This window comes from Theobroma umbraticum, unplaced genomic scaffold (assembly GCF_002168275.2).
Source record: "Theobroma umbraticum cultivar Fairchild unplaced genomic scaffold, ASM216827v3 scaffold_146.0, whole genome shotgun sequence".
Classification (NCBI taxonomy): Eukaryota; Viridiplantae; Streptophyta; class Magnoliopsida; order Malvales; family Malvaceae; genus Theobroma; species Theobroma umbraticum.
This window is the reverse complement of record NW_018397265.1, coordinates 5,682,902-5,706,867: the sequence shown is the minus strand read 5'-3', so window position 1 is coordinate 5,706,867 and position 23,966 is coordinate 5,682,902. Positions and strand designations below refer to the sequence as shown.

The following is a 23,966-nucleotide window of genomic DNA, read 5'->3' as shown; positions in this document are numbered from 1 at the left end:
CAATTTTTATTAAAAATTGTTAAAAATAAAATTTTGATCAATTAAAATTGATACTTATACGCATAAAGTGTGTTTACGTATATTTGTTAAGATAATTGTATTAATTCAGTGATGGCTTGAATATACTATTATTGACTAGTTAATTAGTTACATTAAAATTCTTGACTAATTAGCTAGCTAGACTATAATTGTTAGTTAATTAGTTAGTTAGATTATGAATTAGTATTAGCTTAAAAAATTATAAATAGTATTATATATATCATCTCTCTATAATTATATATAAAATTCAAAATATAAAATTTCTCTTTTCATAACGTTGTATCAAAGTCACCATAAGCAAGGACAATCCCTATTTCACATGCACATCGTGTTGTTAGCTCTTATCTCACGCATTGATTGTCTATGTATTGGCTTCTTCTACCACAACAGCTTATTTGGCATATCAAGTATCATGTATTCTACCACATTATTTGTTACTATAAAGGGTACTTCTAGTAAAAAGAAAGAATGTGTTGCAAAAAGTAAAATAGAATGCATTAGAGGGTGGCACAGAAAAAGATTGAAGCAATCCTTGAAGCGTAAGTATTTTTGTGGTAGGCAGAAAGCAATAAGTTGAGAAAGTGGCAGAGCACGACGGATGGAAAGAACTAAGAAGAGAGAATATTCGAAAGAGCTTTGAGAGAGTTTTGAAAGTAATCTTTGATGATTTTCTGATACCTCCCAATTTTTCAAACTCCTATATTTATACTAAATAAGATTACTTTTATAAGAGTAGTTGGTAAAATGGGAGTACATTTAGCAAATCACGTTTTGCATGAAAGAATGTGCTTGTCTTGAATGAGCACGTTAAAGAATAGCTTATTGCATGTTAAGAGAATGAGTATGTAATTTGATAGTGCATGTAAGTTTTGGATAGTGGAGTAATGACACTTAATAATGCACCACATGAGCTCTTAAGAAAGAAAGAAAGGGTAAAGCACATGTCCTTTACGGAAAGGTTAAGAGAAAGTCCTCTTAATTATCTTCATATCTAATCCATCAGGCCAAACTCTCTAGAGCATCCCAAATGTGAAAATAACTAGTGAACCTTATCACTCGTTTTGAATTACTTACATTTTCTCATGTAATATGGCTATTCTACACTTGTTCTTATTCTATAACACAATACTTAAAAAAATAATAGTTAGCCAAAATTGGACATCTATATTTTACCCCTGCATAAAAATTCTTATAAAAAATTTTTATGGATAAAAAACAAGGATGTAATTTGAGTTAGGCACATAGAATAAGTCATGCAAGGCAACGCTTTTATATGTTATTTTTCTTAAAAAGAAAGAATAGCTAATGAAGCTATGTTAGAACACATTTTTGCACCTATTCCTCTTCAAATCGATATTTTCTTTAATTAAAACCTTTACTGCTTTTGAATTAGGCTTTAAATCTCACATACATTCTTCGAAAACTTGAAAACACGCAATGCTTGCAAATTTATGTATTTATTATTATTATTATTATTGTTTTGTTACAAAATTTGCTTGTGGTTAGAAATGTCCTCTTAGAGTGTTACGCACATAGAAATGTTACACATTTGTAAGGGTGAGCAAATATAAATTGAGCTGAACCGAACCAAAATGAGTTCAATTTTTTTGGTTTAGTTAGTTTGGTTTTTCAGTTATTTCAGTTAGGATAGTACTGTTACTAAAATTATTTTGGCTTGGTTTTGGTTAGGAAAATTTCTAACCAAACTAATTGAACCTATATAAGGGTATAATGGAGATTTTACATGAAAAAAATCTTAAACCTAAAAGCCTCATCTCTTTGGTTCCTCTTTCTGCTATCTCGTCTCCATTCTCCAGACTCTTTAGACTCCACCCTCTTGTTTTCCCTTTCTCTCATCCGTCCCGTCTCCACTCTCCATACTTTCCGATCTCCACCCTTTTTTCTTCCCCTTTTCTCATCTTTAGTAAGTTGCTTCCATCCTTCACCCTTCCTACATCAAGTAAGTTTTTATGGGTTTTTAGTTTCTCTTTTCTCTTCTTTTCCTTTTGTTCTATGTTCTCTTAGCTTGAAATTTTGTGGGTTTGGTCGATGAGTTTTTTTATGTTGGTTGTTGACTTTTTGCTGCTTAATTTTTTTTTAGGTGGTGATTTGTCGCTGGTTGCTTTTATTTTTGTGTAAATTTGGGTCTTTTTTTGGTTTGTTGTTGCTTGTTCAAGGGTGGTTTGTTGGGTAAAAAATCATGATGAATGATGATTCTCGCTGCATCATGAATTTTGCACTATTTAAGCATGTTCCGTTCCTTTGCTTTGATCCTTAAACATCCCAATGTGTCTAAATATATTTAAATTGACAACTAACACCAAAAAGGCCAAGAAACCATCTTAAAGAAAAAGAACAAAAGAGATAGAAAAATTAAGAGCTTTTGTGCCTGCAGTCCAAATATTTATTTCTTTTGTGTGGGAGAATAAACCTCATTTCATAGGGTGGTGATTTCCTTTTTGTTGCAATTCTGCAAAGGGTCATTGGTTTATCTTTTTGACAGCATGAAGAGCAGGCAAAAGTCTTTGTATAGCAATTCATGGACACATGAATAAAATAAAAGATAATACTTATATTATTAACTTTCTTAACCTTCCCTTTTGCTTTCTAAATAAAAAGATAAAATGTTTCATACATTAAAGTAAACAGATTATTCCATTTACCATCCCCTTCATAAAGTCAAATGCACTCGTAAGTTTGCTTCATTTTCATAATTGAAATGATTAAGTCCTTTCAATTTTAAGACCATATTGATTTTCAGTAAACAAAAAGAGAATAACCAAATACATAATCTATTTCCAAGAAGCCATGGAAGTAGTAGCTTGATGTACTATTGACCCTTATTACACGAAATGGCTTTTTCTTTTCCTAACCCGTTCTTTGATATTTCAAAAGAGATAATGAGTAGTAGATGGATAAATAGGAAGTGGGAGAATAGAGGAAAAGATGTTATTGATTATCTTTGCTCATGTTTTTTTAATATGTGCTACTAGTGATAGATTCTTTAATAAATTCTTCATTCTTGAATAACATATTTGCTGATTAATTAATTCTTTTTGAGTGATAGATTGAAGATTTCAATGGCAAGTGAAAGCGAGAATCCAGCTCCTACTCCTAGTGATGCTGCTACGCAACCTACACCTATTGGCATGCCGTCATCGTCACCAACACCAACTATACAACAAACTATAATCTCCACTAATAAAATTGAAGCTGTCAATTTTAAGAAATAGAAGGCACTTCCATCGAGGTTTGAAGTTTGGAAAAACTTTACCAGATTTGTCAATGATCAAGGTGAACAAAAGCTAGATGCAATTATTATGATAGGGTATTTTCTGCTAATATTAAATATAATGGTACAATTTCATTAAAAAATCACATGAATTCTTGCAAAAAGTTTCGTAATTCCACTAATGATTCTACTTAAACTGAGTTAACTTTTCAAATGGGCGATCGGTCAATAAGAACTTGGAAATTTAGTCAAGAAGCCATTAAAAAGTCTCTAGCTAAAATGATCATTAGAGATGAGTTACCTTCAGATTTGTAGAAGGGAAAGGATTTAAGGAATTTGCATCAACTTCATGTCCTAGATTTATTATGTGATCACGATGGACTGTTGCTAGAGATTGCTATAACCTTTTTGTTAATGGAAAGAACCATTTCCATGAATATAGTCTTTAATCTAAGAAATTTCAACTTAACAAATATAACTTAAAATATTAAACAAAATAAAAACATAAAAAATGAAAATGAATAAATAATTGCAAAGGTGGAACTCAGCTTTTATAGTTGTAATAAGAGGTTTGTCATGTCCAAAGTAAGCAAGTCAGAATGATGAATTAATTTTTTATAATCATCGGTAACTTCATATCTCTGTTTTTCAATATTTTAATCAGAAAACACTAAATCAACATATTTTTGCCTTAGCTAAAGTAAAAAAATAAGTTAGTAACCAATTTCAAATTTCTTTACTATTATAAATAGAAGAAGAAAGAAATTATTTAGACATTTTATATTATTTTATTTTAACGTAATACAAGTTATTCATCTAAATTTGAATTTAGATATGAAATTTTTACTAATTTAGTTTTTAGAAAAGGAGAATTCAAACTAAATTTTTGCCAAAATGATAAATTAATTTACATGTTCTACAATCAAGTAAAAAAATATTTATATATATTTTTCAACCCGCTAAATCTTTTACACTTCAATATTTGGTTTATTAATAAACATATCAATAATAATCTACTCAAGCAGTATAGGGACTTCTCAAGTCTATTCATTGCTCAAAACTACAGACAAAATGAAATGAATAATCAAATAATATATCTACAAAATTAATGTAAAAAATAAAGACTCATCTACAAGAGGAAACTAACAAACACAAAATATGAATTACTATAAGAAACTGCAAGAGAAAATTGTGAAAAAGGTATTGCACATGGCTCACACATTTATTTAGGCATACAAGCTGTCTTCATCCATAAGACACCCTACGTTTTCGGACAATGCACTTCGTATTGGATAGTTGTTACGTGTCTAACCGGTTTGTCTGTAACTTGGACTGCTTTTGTCATCACACTCGTGGAGACATTTATTGAGTTGTAGATGGTGCCTGATTTGTGGATGGAACTACAAATGGGGATGGGCAATTTTTTCTAATATGCTCGTACCTCTTGAATTGCAAACATCCCGCATGAATTTGCTTGAGTTGGTTCATATGTCTATTGAAATCGAAAACCTTATAGCAATCTCGAGCAAGGGTGAAAATCATAAAAACATCGTTGTGCTTAAACTTGTTTTCAAAGTTTTTCTTCAAGTGGTAACTGCATAAACCGTAGTGGGCTTTTGGGTATGCATTTTGGATTGCTTTCTTAATGCCGAGATGCTGATAAGAAATGAACATAGTGTTTTTAGGACAACCAACCTCATCACGCAACTTGCTAAGAAACCACGTCCACGAGTCTTCGTCCTCAACATGGCCGATGCCAAACGCAACTAGATACACGCACTCATTCGCATCTTTGCATACAAAGACAAACAAAACACCCTTGAACCTGTTTTTCAGACGTGTCGCATCAATTGCAATTGTATGATGCATTACATCCCTAAACCCCGAATACATACCCCATATGACAAGTAATAATATTTGAATCTTTTGGCTTCATCAATAGCCACTGTAGTGATTGTGTCAGGATTTTCTAGTTTCCGCATATAAAAATACGTGGGTAATAGTTGAAATGGCTCCTTCAGGAGACCGACAACAAGCCTTTTCGCATACTCCTTCGCTTGCTAGGTCTTACCATACAAGCATTCCAATCCCCACTGAACCCTCATCTCGCTGATTATGTCCTTAGGTCTCAATGCTACTTCATTAGCCTAAAGCTTGTGTGACATAAGTTCACCAATTATCTTCATACTCGTAGTTAGAAATCGCCCTTGCAAACCATTGACAGTACATGTGTGTACTTTGTGGAATGTCCGAACTTACCAATATTCTCCTTCAACTAACTTCGTTACATGCACAACGAACTTGCATGCCTTGTTCTTGTAAACAACCTCATAACGACCTTTACATGACTCTTTTACTCTTATCCCAAACTGCTCTTTTAGAGCCAATATGTTCAAAGCTCGTTTCAACTTAGCCTTCGACGAAAACATTCTTCCTTTGTATAAGCGATGATTAGCACATGTCAACTCCTTAGTGGTAATTGTTTGGAGGGAGAACCTTTCTGCACCTAGAATTACCTACGTATGAGATATCCCTGCATTTTTCCTTTCGTGATAGTTGTCATCAACAATGTATCAAAGGAACGAATCCCATTCTTACCAGCAATGGGGTTATTGTATATGGGGTTATCACTTTGAACTTCTCCTACATCAACACCTCCAATAGGTTCCATTTCGCCTTTAACATTATTACAAATTGGAATGTCACTATCATAAAGCCAGTCATCGTTTGAGCTGTCATCATGCCATTCATCAAGCCTATCATTTGAATTGTCATCAAATTCATCAAATCCTCATTTCCTCATCCAATGTAGTATTATCCTCGAGCGTCGTAGTGTCACCCTCCAATGTCGTAGTGTTGTCCTCAAGTGTCGTATTCTCATTTGAAAATGCCATTACACCTTCTATAGTTTCACCCGATCATTGAATTTGTTGGAAAAAAGCAAGTAATTGGTTTAATGTACACCTTGATTGGAATTGTGCAGTCAATTGTTTTATGAATGTTGTGTGTTTACCGGGCTGCACAAACTCTTGTGCATACGTCAATTGCCATTTTGTGGGTTATGGACCTAATGCTGGGGTATATGTGAAGCATTGTAAATATCATTTTGATTGAGCTGATTACCATGTTATTCACTTTTTTCATTTGACATAACATTTGTTTGGCGCCCCTTAATGCTGACGTACACAGCTAGAACATTCCTCTGTTCTAGCAAAATTAATGCAAGATCTTTATCATCCTTGATAATTGGGCGTGATAACTTTCTGAGTGTACTGATCAATACAGGTAACTTAATCGCGTTAATTTCTAGGTTAACCCCAATAATATCTTCAACTAGTTTATCAAGCCTGTAAACGACAAATCACTCCTAACCCCCCACATTCATGACTCACCACCCTTGTAAATGCCATCCACCCACTGACCACTCTATCTAATCACAAGTTGCACAATTGAAACCCCACTATAATTTTGAAAACATAAAATTTGTCAATCATTTAACACATTACATGCCGTGATCTAAAATTTATCAGTCATGTTGTTATATACTATTTTTAAAAAATGTTACACACCATGCTCAAAAATGTTACTTACAAGTTCTAAAATTGTTACATGCCATGTTCACAACATGTTACATGCCGTCTGCTTTATAAATGCATGGTGTGTAACAACTCTGGGTAATGTTTCTAATCCATGTTCTAATTTACACAAAAAGTTTCAAAAATTTATGTGTTACAATAATAAACCCAATAACATACTTTGATGTCATCTCTGCTATAGGGTTTGTTTATCGATGACAATATGGCTAGATACCGAGAGATAGATTACAGCACGATGACGATGGTGCTCAACAAAGAGTTGATTGAGCTCATACAGTTCAGAGAGTTGAGAGAGCTAATGACTATGGTGCTTAATAAAGAGTTGACAAAGTTGATATAGTTCAGAAAGCTGAGAGAGAAAGATGAGCGAGCTCAAATAGCTGAGTTTTCATTTCTATTTTTTCTTTGACGGGAGGGAGATATCATAAGCTTAATTTGCCACTATATTTTTAAGGGCATTTTCGTTGACTCATGTTTCTTTTTGACTAAAAACAGATAACTTTATATAGGTGATTATTTCTAAAATTAGTTACATAAGGTTTATTTCTCACAATTTCCTCTTGTTTATACTCTTAATACTTTTATTTTGAATAAGAAGTATGTTTGATTGGATGGGTCCTACACTGAGTATTCATCTCTAGGTCTATAGGCCCAATTTGAAAGCCCATGTTCTTTGGAACCCAAAATATTAGTGGATCTCACCCTACCCAGACGCATCAACCGTTTGGAATTGGAAGCTGTTGTGCCAGCTTTTCTTTCCAGCCTTGCTTTCTCCTTCTGCTCCAGCTTTTCGGCCTCCCCTGCGTCTTAGGGAGCTCCGTAGTCACAGTCTCTTCAAGAATCCCCTCACCAAGTAGAATTCGCTTGGCTTTTCTACAAACAAGTCAGAACAATGTCTCTACACGACCAATACGACACCGGAAAAGAAAAAGAAAAAGAAGAAGAGGAGGTAGATGAAGAAGAAGAAGAAGAAGAAGAGCTCTCCGTCAGCGAAAACGACGACAGTTTTGACGAGGACATGGAAGCCCTAAAACAAGCCTGCCTCCGCACCGGCGCCGACCTTAACGATCTCCAAATCGCCGCTTCCGACAATGACCGACCCTCCACTTCGGACGCCGCCGTCTCCTCGGCTGCTTTGGCGTATTCCGGCAGCGAGGATGATATGGAAATTTTCCGGAGTATACGGAGTCGTTTTGCGCTTTCGGTGGACGTTTGTGAGCCTCTGTCTATTCAGCCTCCCTGCTTTCTTCCTCCAATTTCTTCTGATGACGATGCTGAAGATGATTTCGAGACTCTTCGCATTATCCAGAGGCGGTTTCGGGCTTATTCTAGCAATGGTAAGTCCCAATTCTCTTTGAAATTATGATTTTACTGAGTGGCGGGTTGATCTTATGATAAAATATTGTTATTTCGATAACAATTTTGCTGTTTCTGATGCAAATATACGAATTTTTAATTGTTGCATTATTTCCATTGTGTTATCCTCTTAACTAAGTTGTGAATTGGGAAATTGTTTTATATATGGACGTCCCTTTCCATTTTTCAGTTCAAACTACTGCGGTTTGTTTGTGTTTAGTGTTGTTTCTTGTTTGTTAATAGTTTCTATTGTTATTTGTAATGTGGTTTTTCTTAATTTTGTGCATCTTGAATGATACTAGATATGTTGGGGAAGATGGTTTGAACGTTGAATTATTGAAGTTATATTGAAATTCTTTAAATCGGATGATGAAGTTGCAAGTTAAAATGCAACTGTGGCTTGGTGGAAGAGAACTGAGGAGAATGTCTATACCAAAAATTTTCTTTCCATTTTTTGGTTCAAAATTTGTAGTCTAAGAGCTGTAATGAAGTCTGAAACATTTTGATTGCAAACTGATTGAAAGTCCTTTCACATTGGTTGTCATCCAAATGTAGCAAAAGTATTTCTTTTTTAGTTCTAGGAGCCATTTTCCTCAAAGGTGTTTGTGAGGTTCTTTAGGGTAATCATCAAATTCGTAATTCATAATAGTGGATCTTGGGGGGCCTTAATCTTATTGATATTCAGGTTAACATGTGCTTATGTTATTGTTAGGTGTTCCTATTGATTTTTTTTTCCTTATGTAAGTTAACAAACTCTCACAATCTTTATTACTTTCTGTGTTGAATGCCATCCAGATGTGGTAAAAACAATGGTTCTTTGTAGTTTCAGAAGCATATTGTATTTTAAAGGTTTTCTGTGAGGTTCTTTAGGGAGATGGTTGAAATTCATTATTTTTACTAGTGATGAGTAATCCTTTTTGGTACTTATTTTTTTAATATCTAACTCTTATTTTAGGGCTTAAGGTGTTGTTAGCAGTTCCTATAGATCTTGTTTATATTGATATCAATCTCCTGAGCTCTTTCTCACTCTATGTCTGCAGTCCATACATTTGTGTTAAAGCATGCAAATTACCCAATGACTGCTCATTTATGCATCTTGTTTACATTAATTTTTTTTAAATAATGTTGATCAGACACTCGGGGAATCAGCACAGAGGATCACATAGAGAAAACAGAGCCCATTTATACGACTAGCATGCCCTTACAGGATGCAACAAGCAATGATATTTGTGAAAGATTTCAAGATTATGAGAAGGCTGGCAACATCTCCCATTTTTCAAGTGACAATGTGGAGATGCAGCCTGTTGGTTTAGTTCAGTGGGACCACTCACATGCCAACGAATTGTCTACACTGGCGGACAACTCGTCGAGGTTTCCAAAGTCTGCACAGCAGCTCATTGATGCTATTAAAAAGAACAGGTCTTATCAGAAGTTTCTTCGAAGTAAGTTGACTCAGATTGAATCAAAAATTGAGGAGAACAAGAAATTGAAGGAACGCGTTAAAATTCTTAAAGACTTTCAGGTTTCTTGCAAAAAAATAACAGGACGATCATTATCGATAAACAAGGATCCTCGTATACAATTAATTTCAGCAAGAAAATCACGGACTTCTAAGGATCCTGAGGTTATCATTTACCTCTTTGCCATTTTATGTCTCTTATTTCTTCTCTTCTGGGAATGCAAACTAAAGAGTTTCAAATGCTTTTTGCAGCTAATTTGTCCAAAATGCATGTCCTGTGAACAAGCTTTGCAAGATTGTAATCTTAACCATTAACAAAGCATGCTACTAAATAGAGAGTCAAACCAAACTTGACCAATAGTTATGGTGTCAGTTACCTAGTGATGTCAGAGTAGATTTTGCTTAGCAAATCATGGTGTGATTTCAATGCTTTTTATGCAACAACAGTGACTTAAGACTTTTTCTATTGAGTGGGGTTGGCTACATGGATCATATTTTTCCATTTGCTCTATTGAGTGCAGTATCTTTCATTGTATTCCCATATATCCATTGCAGTCATCACAACCCTGCTCATTTTTTGCACGTTTTGATATTTCATTGCCAACATTCAGTGTCATATAGCATTTCTAGTCTTATACTCTTACCATTGCCTTTTATATCTTTCTTATGCTAGCTTATGTTTGTTGCTATATTCTTCAAAAAGTGGCTTGTGAGCCTGTTATAGTTTTGAAATTTTAATACAGGGCATTTTGCACATTAAAATGTTTACTGCAAATTACATTAAATCTTAAGTTTCTATGTGAACTAACTAGGATTTGGTACATCGATCTTTTTTCTCTATTCCTTGCAACTCATAGTATAATGATGTGATTTTATTCGTTTTTCTTGGAGTTGGAGATTGGGGGGCTTTGCACATAGAGTTAGCTTTCCCTATAATTTATTTGATCATATAAGAAATATGCCAATGATTCTTTTTAATGATATTTTTGAGCTTCATTACAAATTTTGATGTGGTAAAACTTTAAGGTTGGTTCTATATTTAGGTACAGATTAATGGAAATTCATTGGGTGAAACACTATTTTTTCTTCTCTTTCCCACCAGCCATCTCATATTGTTAGTCCATCTTTTCATTTTCGGTTTTTCGAAATGTATGTCTATTGCTAGAAGTGGATAAGTGTTGATTATTGATTTAATTTTCTCTGTTCCACTGTATTAATTACCATATAAAAGCAAAGGAAAATCAGTGAATTGGGGGGGGGGGGGGGTGGTTTGTTCTGAAAAAGTAATATTATATATGAAAGTTCAATCACTCCTTCAACTTTGTGCTCTCAAAGGGGACTGATATATAGGATAAAGGGAGGATACTCTAGGTGGAGGACAGTATTATTTGAGGCATGGTTATACATTCAAGATATGTATGCTTTCTTCATATTAATGTTAGTTTTGCTGCTGCACCTGTGTCTTGTAGCTTTAATCACTACAAGTCTAATTAATGTCTTTGATTTTAAGTATGATTCTAACTTGTTCTTAGGTTATTATAGATTGATTTTTAGTGGTGCCATCTGCTGACGAGTATGACTTGCTCTGTTGCTGCAGGTTAATGATAAAAATGTCTCTGCTGATTATGGTCCACCAGAGAACTCTAGTGTCACTAATTACAGAATGGCTTTAACAAAATTTCCTCTTGCACTTCAGAGGAAAAAATGGTCCAGGGGAGAAAGAGAAAATCTTGTAAAGGGAATACGGCAACAATTTCAAGAGAGTGCGCTTCAAGTTTCAGTGGATTGGTTCAGGTCTGTCTTTTCAATATCTATATCATTATTTTTATGTCTGAAGTCTTATCTTAAATGGATGATGGCTTAGAATTCCCAAGGCTAAAGGTTATGATCATGTTAGACGGAATACCATAGATGGAATGCATTCTTTCTATTTTCCATTGCATGTTCCTTGCAAAACTCTTCTGATATATCACTAGAGTTTGAGCCCCATGCTGGAGATATTAAATATATGCACTGGTCAAGTGTGTTCCGGAGTATGTGATGTAGCATGTCTGATAACAAGTTTTTGGAGCATATTCATTGCATTTATAAGATTGTATGCTTATTCTTGAACATCTAAATATTCAATTAAAGGCAGAAATTAACAAAACAATGTGAAAATGGAAGATTTATTACTCTTATATTCTTCGAAACTTTAAAGACTTCTGACTACAGGGAAAATTTGTGTTGTTCAATATTCATCTAACTTTTGGATACCACTGTATTTAGAATGATACATTTCCACTCTTTTGACTTTCTTTGTTATATTTATGCATTATTCTTATGCACTTTGTGTTGCCAGTGGTGCAGATGGGTCATCTGGAGATGGGAGTAATTTGGATGACATTATAGCAACAGTCAAAGATCTTGAAATCACCCCTGAGAGGATTAGGGAATTTCTTCCTAAAGTGAATTGGGATCAGTTAGCTTCCATGTATGTCAAGGGTCGTTCTGGTGCAGAATGTGAAACGCGGTAAGTATCTCCTGAACAGTAATTTTTTTAAAAAATAAAATAAAATTGATGTTTGAAAAGCATTTCATGCATTCTTAAAGCATTTTGTTTCTTTTGAATAGTTGCATCTTTTGACTTTCTTGACTAACATAATATATAAAAAAATGTATTAGCTATATAATTTTGAAGTCTGGAAGATTTTGGTTGGTAAATGTCACATTTGGGAAATTTTACCATGCCTCTAAATGTTGGCCCAATTTGTTGGGATGCAACATGTTAAGACCTGATAACAAGCATCCACTTCTTTCTTTCTTTGTTGTCTGAAACAATTTTACATACCTAATGTTGTTCAGTTGCCTTTGAATGCTGGAAAACTTTGCTTCCTTTCTGCTTTAAAGATTATAGTGCTACTTCTGGAGTTTCTATATTTCTAATTATCTAGTGATATATTGCATTTTACCTTTTTTTTTTATTGTGCTTTTGCTGTTCTGTCATTGATTTTCGTATGTTTTTACTTTGCAGAGAACATTTTGACATTTACCTTATCTTAAATGCTTCTCGTTTGTTTTAACTTCTGTTTCATGCTTGTCGTTCCAAAAATTTTGTTTACCGCCCCCCCCCCCCCCCCCCCCCCCCCCCCCCCCCCTCCCTCTCATTCTTTTTCATTTTTGGGGTGAGAAAATACATAAAGCATGCTTGTGTTGATTGTGAGCCCTAAAACCCTCTCTGTTTCCCCCATTGGAAGAATTTCTTACATCATATCATCCTTGGACTTTTAGTTGCACAAAGGTCATGATTTCTATGAATCATGTGTTAGCAAGCCTAGCGAAATTTATACTTACTTGCGCAAGTAATGCATCCTAGGTTCATGTTTATTTTGTTTCTGGCCTCAATCTGTGCAGTTCTTAACTAGTTTTTCATGTTCATTGATTTTCTCTGAAGCATGTGTCCTTCAATAAGGCTAACTTATCAGATGTCTATAATGATGACCATCACAGACGTGTTTACAACTGTTGGGTTTGAATAGAAGTGCAAGGTTTTTGCAGGGCATAAAGGTGGGACTCCTTCATGCATGCTTTACTCAAAACAGTGTTGCTGAATGCATCTGTGTTGATTGTTGTCACAGATTTTTTGTGATGCTCACATTTCTCATGCACTTGAATGAGAATCATTGTACAAGCATTGATTGCTTTATTATGCTTTTATTTTATCTTGATTTCTTTATTGATTTTTGCAGCTGGTTGAACCATGAAGATCCCCTCATCAATTGCAATCCATGGACTGCTGAAGAAGATAAGAATCTTTTGTTTATTGTTCAAGAAAAGGGGATTAGTAACTGGTTTGACATTGCGGTATCGTTAAGATCGAACAGGACCCCTTTTCAATGCCTGGCACGTTATCAGAGGAGTTTGAATGCGTGCATACTAAAAGGGGACTGGACTGAGGAGGAGGATGATCAACTTCGTATTGCTGTTGAAGTTTTTGGTGAATGTGATTGGCAGTCTGTTGCTTCTACTTTGAAAGGACGGACTGGCACTCAATGCTCTAATAGGTCAGTTAGCCATTTCAAAGATTATTTTGGCTTGTGTTTAATTTTAGTGATACCTTTCCAGCTAATGACACAAAATTTGTTCATATTAGACTCTTTGCTAGTGAATGAATTGGCAAGGAATCTGTAAGTAAAAAAGTTTGCATTGTGCTTTAATTTTTTTTTTAATTTATGAAACGTGAATTATTTTAATATAGACTAGCTTCTCTCAATTAATTTTATCATAGCCTTTCTTATGTTACAGATCTCATCCTTTATGATTTAAACGACGAAAGGTTATAGATATCTTATTTGAACAATTCAAAATTGTAATGATATAGGAAACGGTTCATAAATCATGTGCTTCAGGCAGTAGAAAAATTTGAGAGGGGAAGCCTTTCCTTGAAATAGGAGTTACATGACATAATGAATGTATGACTGATACATAATGGCTCCCTAAAGCAGGATCTAAAGTTCCAAGTCTAACTAGAGAAAATTTGAAAATTTAGGTTTTAAGGATTTAATTTTTTGTTGGGGGCTGGCAAGAGGCTGCTTCATTGGCTATTTGTTGTTGGAAAGGGAAGGTTAGATTGCTAAAGTTAGGATCAGTAGATTTTTAGATAAGTAAATAACTAGGGGAAAGAACAATTAATACAGCAACATAGACATTACTACGATTACAATTTTTAAGATCACACCTTGATCTAAAATGTAGAATAAATCAGAAATTGCATTTTCACACAACTATTACAAAACCAGGATGCAGTGTTTTCATTCTATGGCAGTGTACATCATCATGTGATAGCTAGGAATATACAAAATGGTTTCTGTTTCTCTTAGAATTTTCTCTTAAATTGTTTTTGAAGGTGGAAATCCGGTGCATGTGAGTCTGTTTTTGGTCATTTGGGTTTGAGCTATTTATTGATTTGGTAATTTTGAGCTTCAAGCGGGTTTTGGGTTGAACAATGAATCAATTTCTTGTTTTTAGCCAATTTTGACTTCAGGCAATATATTGATAAAAAATCCATAGATATTACAATATAATTATTTAGGTACGCATAAACTTTAACAGGATTAATTCAAAGGGTAAATTTACAAGTATATTTTCAAAATATCTTGGTTAGCCAACGTAAGCATTCTTTTTTGTCAAACTATGTATTAAAAGTTTCTCAAGAAGTAAATGACTAGAGATTGCTTATGTGGGTGTTAAGTTAAAAGTCGAATGATGTAGGACAAGTGGTTAAAGTTACCCAACTTTTCTTATGAATATATCCTCCCGATGAAAGCATAGGTTCTGGCTGAAAATGGTCCTTAGCACCTGGAATTGTCTCCCTTTGCACCTAAGTCATTTCAGTTTGTATATCAAAATTGTAAAATCATGACATTGAAATGTATGTGAATGCGTAGATTAGTGTACTTCAAAGTTTTATTTGGGATTTTACATTTTTAAAATCTTGTTTATATTTTTATATCCATAGATACAAGTATATCCACATTTTAGGAGTCTCAATAATCAATGCTAATGTCTAAAACCTTGCTTCCATTCAGCTATGTCTCTTATTGTGCTGATATCAATAAATTTAGTCTAAATGTTGTTGAAATAACTATGCTGCATTTCATTTATCAAAATTATAAAATCATGACATTAAAATGTATGTAAATGTGTAGATTAGTGTCCTCTAAAGTTCTATTCAGAAATTTAGTTTTTTTAAAATCTTGTTTATATTTTTATATCCATAGATATAACTAACAATATATCCACATTTTAGGAGTTTCAATAATCAATGCTAATATGTAAAACTTTGCTTGTTTATAGCTATATATCTTATTATACTGTTATCGATAAATTTGGTCTCAATGTTGTTAAAATGTCTGTGCTGCTTTTTCAATCTAGGTGTTCATTTAATTCCATGGAATTTTTGGTTTGTCAGATGTATGTTTTCTTTTTTACATCATCTTTTTGTGACAAGGGCATTTTACATTTTCAATAGCACTCCCATGTATTCTAAATATTTTATGTTTAATGACCTGCACTATTTGATCGCATGTTGCCATCGGCGTTTCTGAGCTGAAACCTCCACTAAAATAATTCCCTGCATCACCTAATTCCATGGAGGGGTCATTTAGGACCCTATCTACTTTATGTTAGTAATGCATGATTTATATTGTTTTCATATAGGAGGGATATGGTAGAACTAGCTTCTTTTTAGGATTGTGTAACATCATTTAATTTATACTAATGAGATTTTTATAGTATACAGATGGATAAAATCGCTTCACCCAACCAGGCAAAGAGTGGGTAGATGGACGCATGATGAAGATAAGCGCTTGAAAGTGGCTGTGATGCTTTTTGGGCCAAAAAATTGGAGAAAAATAGCTGAAGTTATTCCTGGTCGAACTCAAGTGCAATGTAGAGAAAGGTATGGTCTAGCAATCTGTAGGTCTAGCAAGATGGTGTTAATTAAATAGAATTGTTAATCTTTCACTATGGTGGCAGGTGGGTCAACTCTTTAGATCCGGCTTTGAATTTGGGCAGATGGACTAAAGAAGAGGACTTGAGGCTGGAAGCAGCTATTGAAGAACATGGATGTTGCTGGTCAAAGGTTGCCGCATGTATGCCTTCACGAACTGATAATCAGTGTTGGAGGTATGAAAATGTTGATTTTAACTGTTGGTTTAGGGTGTTGTCAATGAGCCGAATTGACACAGTAAATTTGAAGGTTGAGTTGATTACCAAACTCAAGCTTGGAGCTTGGCTTAAGCTTGCTTGGACTTTATGTTTTATACTTGGGCTTGACTCAAAATAATATCTAGCTACTTGAGTTTGACTCGATTAGGCTTGATTGCCTTCAAACAAAAATTAAGTTGCAGATTGAGCTTGACTATGAGCTCGAGTTTGGTTGCATGTTTATATTAATATTTGCATATTATATATAAAAGACTATATGAATACATTAAAAATAAAAACTTCAATAAGTTTCTGAGCTCTCTTAAGCGAGTATTGAATGCTCAAACTTGGCTCATTCAGCTAGTCGAGCTCAACTTGACAGTAAACGAGTTAAGTGTAAATATTTTGAGTCGAAACCTGAATAGCATGTGAGTAGGGTTGACTTTGTTACACCTCTACTTGGTTAAGCCTCTATCATGTGTTATTTTTCCTTCTTGTTCTTGTGTATTTTTTAATACTATGTTTGCTTAATCTTTCTGAGCAACTTTTCAATCTCAACTTCTGTCTTTATAACTAGGAGGTGGAAGACATTGCATCCAAAAGCAGTGCCTTTGCTTCAAGAGGCTAGAAGAATACGTAAAGCTACTCTTATATCTAACTTTGTAGATCGGGAATCTGAGCGTCCTGCCCTTGGCCCTAATGACTTTTATATGCCATTACTTTTGACAAATTCAACTGCTGAACCTGAAAATACAAATCTTCCAAGTAAAGGAAAAAGGAAAGAAAGGTACAATGTTCAAAGCTATTTTCATTCTGTTTGTCTCTCTCTTTTTCCTTTAACATCTTGTCCTAATTCTAGTTTGATTTATCTTCTTGTATGCAGCAGGTCAGAATCTGAGAAGGAAAACGATGCAACATTAAGGTGAGTTTTTGCCCCCAATTTCATTATTCAACAGAGTGAGAGAGTTTCTCTATTTTCATTTTCTTTTTATTATTGCTACTGCAACTCTTGCATATTTATCAAAATGCTCCATTTTCCTTGGTTTAGGTCTGTTCTTACTCCAATTGCTAGTCATATGTTAATCTTTTTCTCGTGCTGTAGGCAATTCTCCGAACAGAGGACACGCAAAAGTTGTAGAAAAGGAGCTCAAGCGTGTTCTTCTGAAGTTCCAGGGATGATGCACGAGAATGAGGCTGAGGCTGCTAATGGCCATGATGCTGATAGGAAGAAACGAAGAAACCCACATTCAGGGAATAATAATTGTATTGAACCAGCACAAGGTGTGGCCTATCCAAAGAAAAGAAAGAGAAAACCACCATCAGGGAGTAATAATTGTACTGAATCAGTACAAGATGTTGTCATTCAAAGGAAAAGGAGAAGAAAACCACCTTCAGGAAATAATAATTGCAGTGACTCAGTGCAGGATGATGCTGTTCAGACAGAGAAAAGAAAACAACAGTCAGAAAGTAATAAATGCATTGAACCAATGCAGGATAATTCGTCATCTCATTCACTTTCAACATTGTGTGTGACCACCAATAATGAGGCTGAATCATTTGGTCATAGTCTTACTATAAAGAGGGAAAAACATCCCAAACCATCACCAAAACAGTGTTCCAAGAAGAGGGTACATACTGAATTTGGCGAAGAACAGAGTTCTGTCTGTTCTGAGGATTCTGAGTTTTCAGGAGCTACTGGTGGTGCTGAAATGATGCACAATAATGGTGTAGAAGTTGATATTCTTGGTGTGGATGATGCTTCTGGAAAGAAGAGTATTGCTAAACCGGGATCAAAGAGGAAAACGTGCATGAATTTATCAACCTCTCAAAGTTCAAGGATTATTAGTGCTGAAGATTTTGAGAACCTTCCATCAAGTAAAAAGGTGGAGAAGAGGGGAAATAGTTCTCTAAGGCAGCACAGCAGGAGCAGAAAGAGCAGTGAGCTGTCTGGAGCTAAAGATGACATTACGCTTGCCTCTTTTCTGCAAGATAAATTGAAGAAAAGCATTCCATCATTTGCAGATGGAGATGAGGTGAAGCTTGCTGGCTTTCTTCGCAATAAATCGAAGAACAGAAGGCATCAAATTTCTGAAAATGCGCATTTATCTATTATGAAAGGAGCGGAGCAACGTGACAAGACAAATCAAATACAATTTGGTTTGCAACATTGTGAAGCTAAAACTAACTGTGATGGAGTAATTCCTGAAAATTCTATGTTCCGCAGCAGTTTGAAGCAAACTATAATGTCTAGTGACATGAACATTGTGGGAGATGGCATTGTAAATGACACTGTTGCTTGCCATGAAGTTGTGAGAGAACCAGAAAGGATTGATCAGGATGGTAATTGTGAGGCTGATGGCATCACTCTTGTGCAGTTGCGCAAGAGATTAAAGAAGAGGGGGCCAGCTTCCTCTTGTATGAGAAGGGAATCTGAGCTGCCTTCCAATGGATGAACAAAGGCACAATGATTAGTTGCTGTTGCCCTCCACTAGGCTGTGAAAATTTTGCATGTAGGTACATTACATAGTACATTGTGCAGAGAGGAAATGAGATGGGAATTTTGCATTATAGGATGTCGCACTGGTCCCCCAGTTTTGTAATTAGATTATTTTTGATCCTTGGGCTTAGGCCAGCCGATCCCCGATATGAAGAAAAAGAGAAAGTAAAGAAGTAAAATTATACAGCCAAATGTATACTCAACATTTTGTTATCCTACCAAATGATATGATGCAGTGTCATCTTATTCCTGTTTACATCAATGGTTAAATTACTTTAACACCATCTGGTAGTAAGGAAGAAAGTGAGGAAAGAAAGTAAAAAAAAAAAATGAAAGAGAGGATGGAAAATTGTTAATTTTCTGTGTTTGGTTAAAAAAGAGAAAGCTGGAGGAGAATATGTGACCTAAGGGGAAGTCTGACTGCATTGCTGCTCCAGCTTTTTTTTTTTTTTTCTTAATTCGCAATTTGGACTTGTCAATCCAAGGCCCAAATAGTCCATTAAACCCAATTAGCAATTTAGGTTTAAATCTCAATCAATGCATTGGACTTCTAGTCCAATTCATAACCAGATCTTAACTTCAATTATTATTTTGGGCCTAAATTAAAGTTATAACTATTTAAGTTCTAGTAACATTGATCGAATAACTTTTCAATTTTAAATCATATAAATTTTAAAAACTTATCTGAAATTACTAGTAGTTATTATCCTTAATGTCTTTAGAAAATGCACACATCACAATCACAATTAAAGTTCACTCCATGAGACTAAGAACCAGTACAATGTGAAAGTCCACATTGGACTTGCACATGCTCTGATATCATTATATCCAAACTCAAACAATTATTTGGGTTTAGGTATTGAATTATCCCAAGTTAAGCAAAAAGGTCTTTAAGATAATTGGGTCTAAACCGTTTACATATGCTGACATTTATTGAAATATAATTAGGGTTAGTATAAATACATCATCTAAACATACCAGCCACTTCCTTTAGTGAAGAAAACCTAGAGCTAAGAAGAGAATTTCACAAGCATACTTTTGTGTAGGATTTGATTTTCAAGAACAACTCAAAGAATAAACAATCAAAAGACTATTGTTGAATTTATCACTACAAAGTGAGTAAAAACCCTCTCTTTAATTGAAGAATAATCTTTGATTGATTTAGAAGGATTTGAATTAAGGTTGACGAGAAAAACCTAGAAGTTTTGTAGTTTTCACATGTCTCCGTGATTTAGCTTAGGTTGGGCTTATTGATTTTATTGATTATCAATTATTCAATAATTAAATATGATTATATGCTTACTTAGTAGTTGGATGAGGAGGTATTAGATTTTATGAATTGAAAAGGGAAATGTGCTAAAAGAATTGAGTTTTGTATATTGTACTGTCACTTTAAGTTTGATTTTATATTGATTTATGGAAGTTTTGCTATTTTAGTTATATATGATTGGAAAGCTACATGAGTTTAATTTCTAATGAACCAAACACAAGTGGATTCCAAGTTTCCTACGTAAAGATATGGTTATCTTTTTGTTAAGATAGTGCATACTTCTTGGCATCAATGCTAATGACAATATTGAAATTTTTTTGCATTTTCCCAACAAGAGTAGCGCACGTTTTGATACCATTATACCCCAACCCAAATAATTATTTGGGCTAAGGTACTGACATATCCCAAGTGAAACAAATAGGTTTTTAATATGATTGTGCCTAAACCATTTACATATGCTTAAAATTTATTGGAATGTAATTAGGATTAATATAAATACATCATCTAAACGTAGTAGCCACTTCTTTTAGTGAAAAAAATCCAAAGCTAATAAGAGAATTTCACAAGCATACTTTTGTGTAATACTTGGGGATTTTCAAGAGTAACTTAAAGAATAAACAATCAAAGACTATTGTTGGATTCATCACAATAACCTAAGTACAACCCTCCCTCCCTCCCTCCCTCTCTTTGTCTCTCTCTATCTCTCTTTCTCTCTCTCACACACACAATTGATATACCTAAATTTTCATTAGTTGACGATATACAAGTTGTTTATATGATCAATATAAATAAATCAAGAGAAAAAATGGTACATGGCTCAATGCAGCACTGATCACCTACATCAATGGTGTGTTAATCACCTTGAGTGTTGCCAACATGAAGAGCATCATGCCTTCATGGTAGCGAAAATTTTGAAACAAGTTGAATGTTAAGTCAACTTCAACAATAAAAATTAGCTAAAGATGGTACCCACACCATTTTTGTTAACAATGCAGTCATTTTAAATATTTAGCATAGAAGAAACTCTCATATTTTGCTCCATTTAGTGGCTTGTTCACATCATCCCAGTTCTTCACAAATTAAATAATGAACCTTTGTGTATTTAAACTTGGCGACTAGTTAATTCCATCTACAGAAGGCTTAGAAACTCCTAAACATCTTATAGGTTTGTATGATTTATGACGAGATCCTCATAGTACAAAACCATGTGATGGGTGATATTGAACTATTCTAAAGCCTTGACAGCAACCACCTCCACTTCTTTAAGATCACTTGTTAATGATGTAGAATTGATTATTGGCTTGTAACTTGAAAGAGGAGTAGCATCTTCCTACGAATGAACATGAGACTTGTGGGTTCTATTTAATAGCTTAGCATAAATATCATATGAATTCCCAAGCACTAAAACCATCCTTCGAAGCAAATTTCTTTGGAAGAGAATCATGCCCAACATTTGAAGTATTCTACTTTTTCTTTATGGTGCTCTATCAATCCTTGATTCAACATCCATTTAAAGCTAACTGCATCAGAACATTCATTCTTGGAAGCACTAGTAAACTAGTCTAAATTATAAACTTTCTCCAAAGTTTACATTAATATGACTATTTAGCAAAGTCTCAAACCATCCACTTCCTGACTTTTTCTATTAGAATGTAGCTCAAAAGGAATAACTTCAAAAGATGGGTGAGTTAAAGGTTTTCAAAAATTCTTGCAAACTTGAAGAGTAGAGTATTTTTTTTCTAAACCAATTAAGAATGAAAAGTTTCTTTAAAAATAATGAACTAAGTTGTAGAAATTCTTTTTCAAGTATTTCAAAAACAATTTGGAGAACAAATAACAATAAAAGCAATTTTAGAGAGCCAAAGAAAAAATACAATAATTTTACAGAGATTTGACGTCTTTGCCTACGCTTTCCCCTTTAGATCACTAAGGAGTTTAGAATCTATTATCTCAAAAATACTTTTCTAGGAAAAAGCATAATCCTCACAATCAGTCTTTTCAAAGGCTTAGACTTAACCCCTCTACCTTTTCACTTAATAAGATATAACCACTCAACAACACTATTTTTTCAAGGTTAAGATAGAACCTTTACAATCAATACAATGAGGATGAAAAAGAAAGCGTAAATGCCTTTAGAAGGTTGAATAATGCAATGAATACAAGAAAAACAAAACATTAAGGCTCTTGAAAGAATAAGGAAGCTTAAGGCTTAAGTAGCTTAATGAAAGAGCACTTTCATTTTGAGAGTGATCTTGGAGAAAACATGAGTTGGCCTTAGATCACTAAGGAGTTTATAATCTATTATCTTAAAAATGCTTCTCTAGGATAAAGCATAACTCTCATAATCAGTTTTTTCAAAAGCCTAGACTTAACCCCTCTATTTTTTCACTTGGTAAGGTATAACTACTCAACAACAATATCTTTTCAAGGTTACGATAAAACCTTTACAATCAATACAATGGGGATGAAAACAAAGGCTTAACAAACTTTAGAAGGTTGAATAATACAATGAATACAAGAAGAGCATAAAGGGTCTTGAAAGAATAAGAAAGCTTAAGGCTCAAGTAGCTCAATGAAAGAACATTTTGATTTTAAGAGTGATTTTGAACAAATCTTTAGTTGGCCTTGGATCACTAAGGAGTTTAGAATCCATTATCTCAAAATGTTTTTTTAGGACAAAGCATAACCCTCACAATCAATATTTTCAAAGACTTAGATTTAACCCCTCTACCTTTTCACTTGGTAAGGTATAACCACTCAACAACACTAGCTTTTCAAAGCTAAGATAGAACCTTTACAATTAATACTTACCATCCCTAAAAGGTCCAGTTAAGGAACACAATGTCGAGTGCTTCCTCCTTTCCATAGTAATGGAACAACGGAGGTGGTGATGTAGAATTAACTCCTTGGTAGTCCCTTTTCTTGATCACTCTCTCATCTCTACTAAAGAACAAAAGATCCAAATCTAGTAGCATTCCAGGGTAAAATCTTAGAAGCTGCAAAATGCCCCATTATGTAAACAAATCTCTAGTTTAATAAGGCTCGCCAGACTTGTCTATATTGACGTCGTTGTTGACAATCACTAATCTAAGCTCCGCATTTGTTTTTCCTATTTCAATCATGTTTTTAGTAATTTATGAACTCTTCTAGTGTTGCAAATCATTGTGGATCCACCGAAAGTAGTCAGGACATGTTTTGGTTGACAATTCATTAGGTTCAAATATTGATGGATAATTTTCAAGGTATTTTTATTGTAATCTTGGGTGAAAGTAGTTTAAAGGATTTTCAATTCTTGGCAAGTGCATTATGGCACTACTTCGTGAAAAAGAAATCATCCGAGTAAATGGATTGCGTTGTATAATAGACTGAGAAAAAAATAGGCAAAAAAAAAAGTTAAGTTGTTGCAATAATCTTCAAGCAACAGAACTTGATTTATGGGAATCTAATGCCTTTGATGTATATAATCCAATACCAATTTCATTCTTCTTGGGTTTATTGTCTAAACAATAAGTTAATAGTGTCGACATATACTATCAATTGAGTTAGTCTCTAGATGCTTTATATGAAGAATGTCTAGGGGCATCCATGTTTTCCCCTTCTTGTTTGCCAGAAATACTAGCATTTGCCCTTGCAAATTTAATGAGAAAAAATCTGTGCACCTAAGGTGCATTCAATGCACATGCTAATGAAAGGGATTCATATCAAAGTAACAATTAAGAAATTTAAATTTTCTTTTGTTAGAAAAATAGTATATTTCATAAGGTTTCAACATCCCACATTGCCCAAGTACAAGAGAGGTGAGTGCTTTATATATGAAAACCCATAATGGA

The 23,966-nt window shown here is 34.1% G+C and overlaps 1 protein-coding gene and 1 pseudogene across 3 annotated transcripts; one reads left to right on the top strand and one right to left on the bottom strand.

The window, feature by feature from the left end:
* Positions 1-7,240: 7,240 nt before the first annotated feature.
* Positions 7,241-19,122, top strand: MYB4R1 (myb domain protein 4r1). Of its 3 annotated transcripts, none has more exons than XM_021436674.2 (10): positions 7,244-8,204; positions 9,357-9,847; positions 11,280-11,476; positions 12,024-12,194; positions 13,411-13,725; positions 15,963-16,121; positions 16,199-16,348; positions 16,947-17,156; positions 17,253-17,291; positions 17,472-19,122. In XM_021436674.2, the coding sequence occupies exons 1-10, from the start codon at positions 7,760-7,762 to the stop codon at positions 18,820-18,822; spliced, it is 3,528 nt and encodes a 1,175-aa protein (XP_021292349.1). In that variant the 5' UTR covers positions 7,244-7,759; the 3' UTR covers positions 18,823-19,122. The 3 variants fall into 3 exon arrangements, with proteins under 3 accessions (XP_089640747.1, XP_021292349.1, XP_021292351.1); XM_021436676.2 differs by having other exon boundaries at positions 7,246-8,204; positions 17,256-17,291; XM_089784621.1 differs by having other exon boundaries at positions 7,241-8,204; positions 16,947-17,291.
* Positions 19,123-21,131: 2,009 nt separating this feature from the next.
* On the bottom strand, positions 21,132-21,723 carry LOC110422812 (uncharacterized; annotated as a pseudogene).
* Positions 21,724-23,966: the final 2,243 nt, after the last annotated feature.

Excerpts from the sequence above, each read along its gene's own strand:
- MYB4R1 (XM_089784621.1), top strand. The coding sequence starts at position 7,760 with ATGTCTCTACACGACCAATACGACACCGGAAAAGAAAAAGAAAAAGAA. Across the intron at positions 11,477-12,023 it reads GTTTCAGTGGATTGGTTCAG|TGGTGCAGATGGGTCATCTG; the intron begins GTCTGTCTTTTC and ends TTGTGTTGCCAG. Across the intron at positions 16,122-16,198 it reads CAAGTGCAATGTAGAGAAAG|GTGGGTCAACTCTTTAGATC; the intron begins GTATGGTCTAGC and ends CTATGGTGGCAG.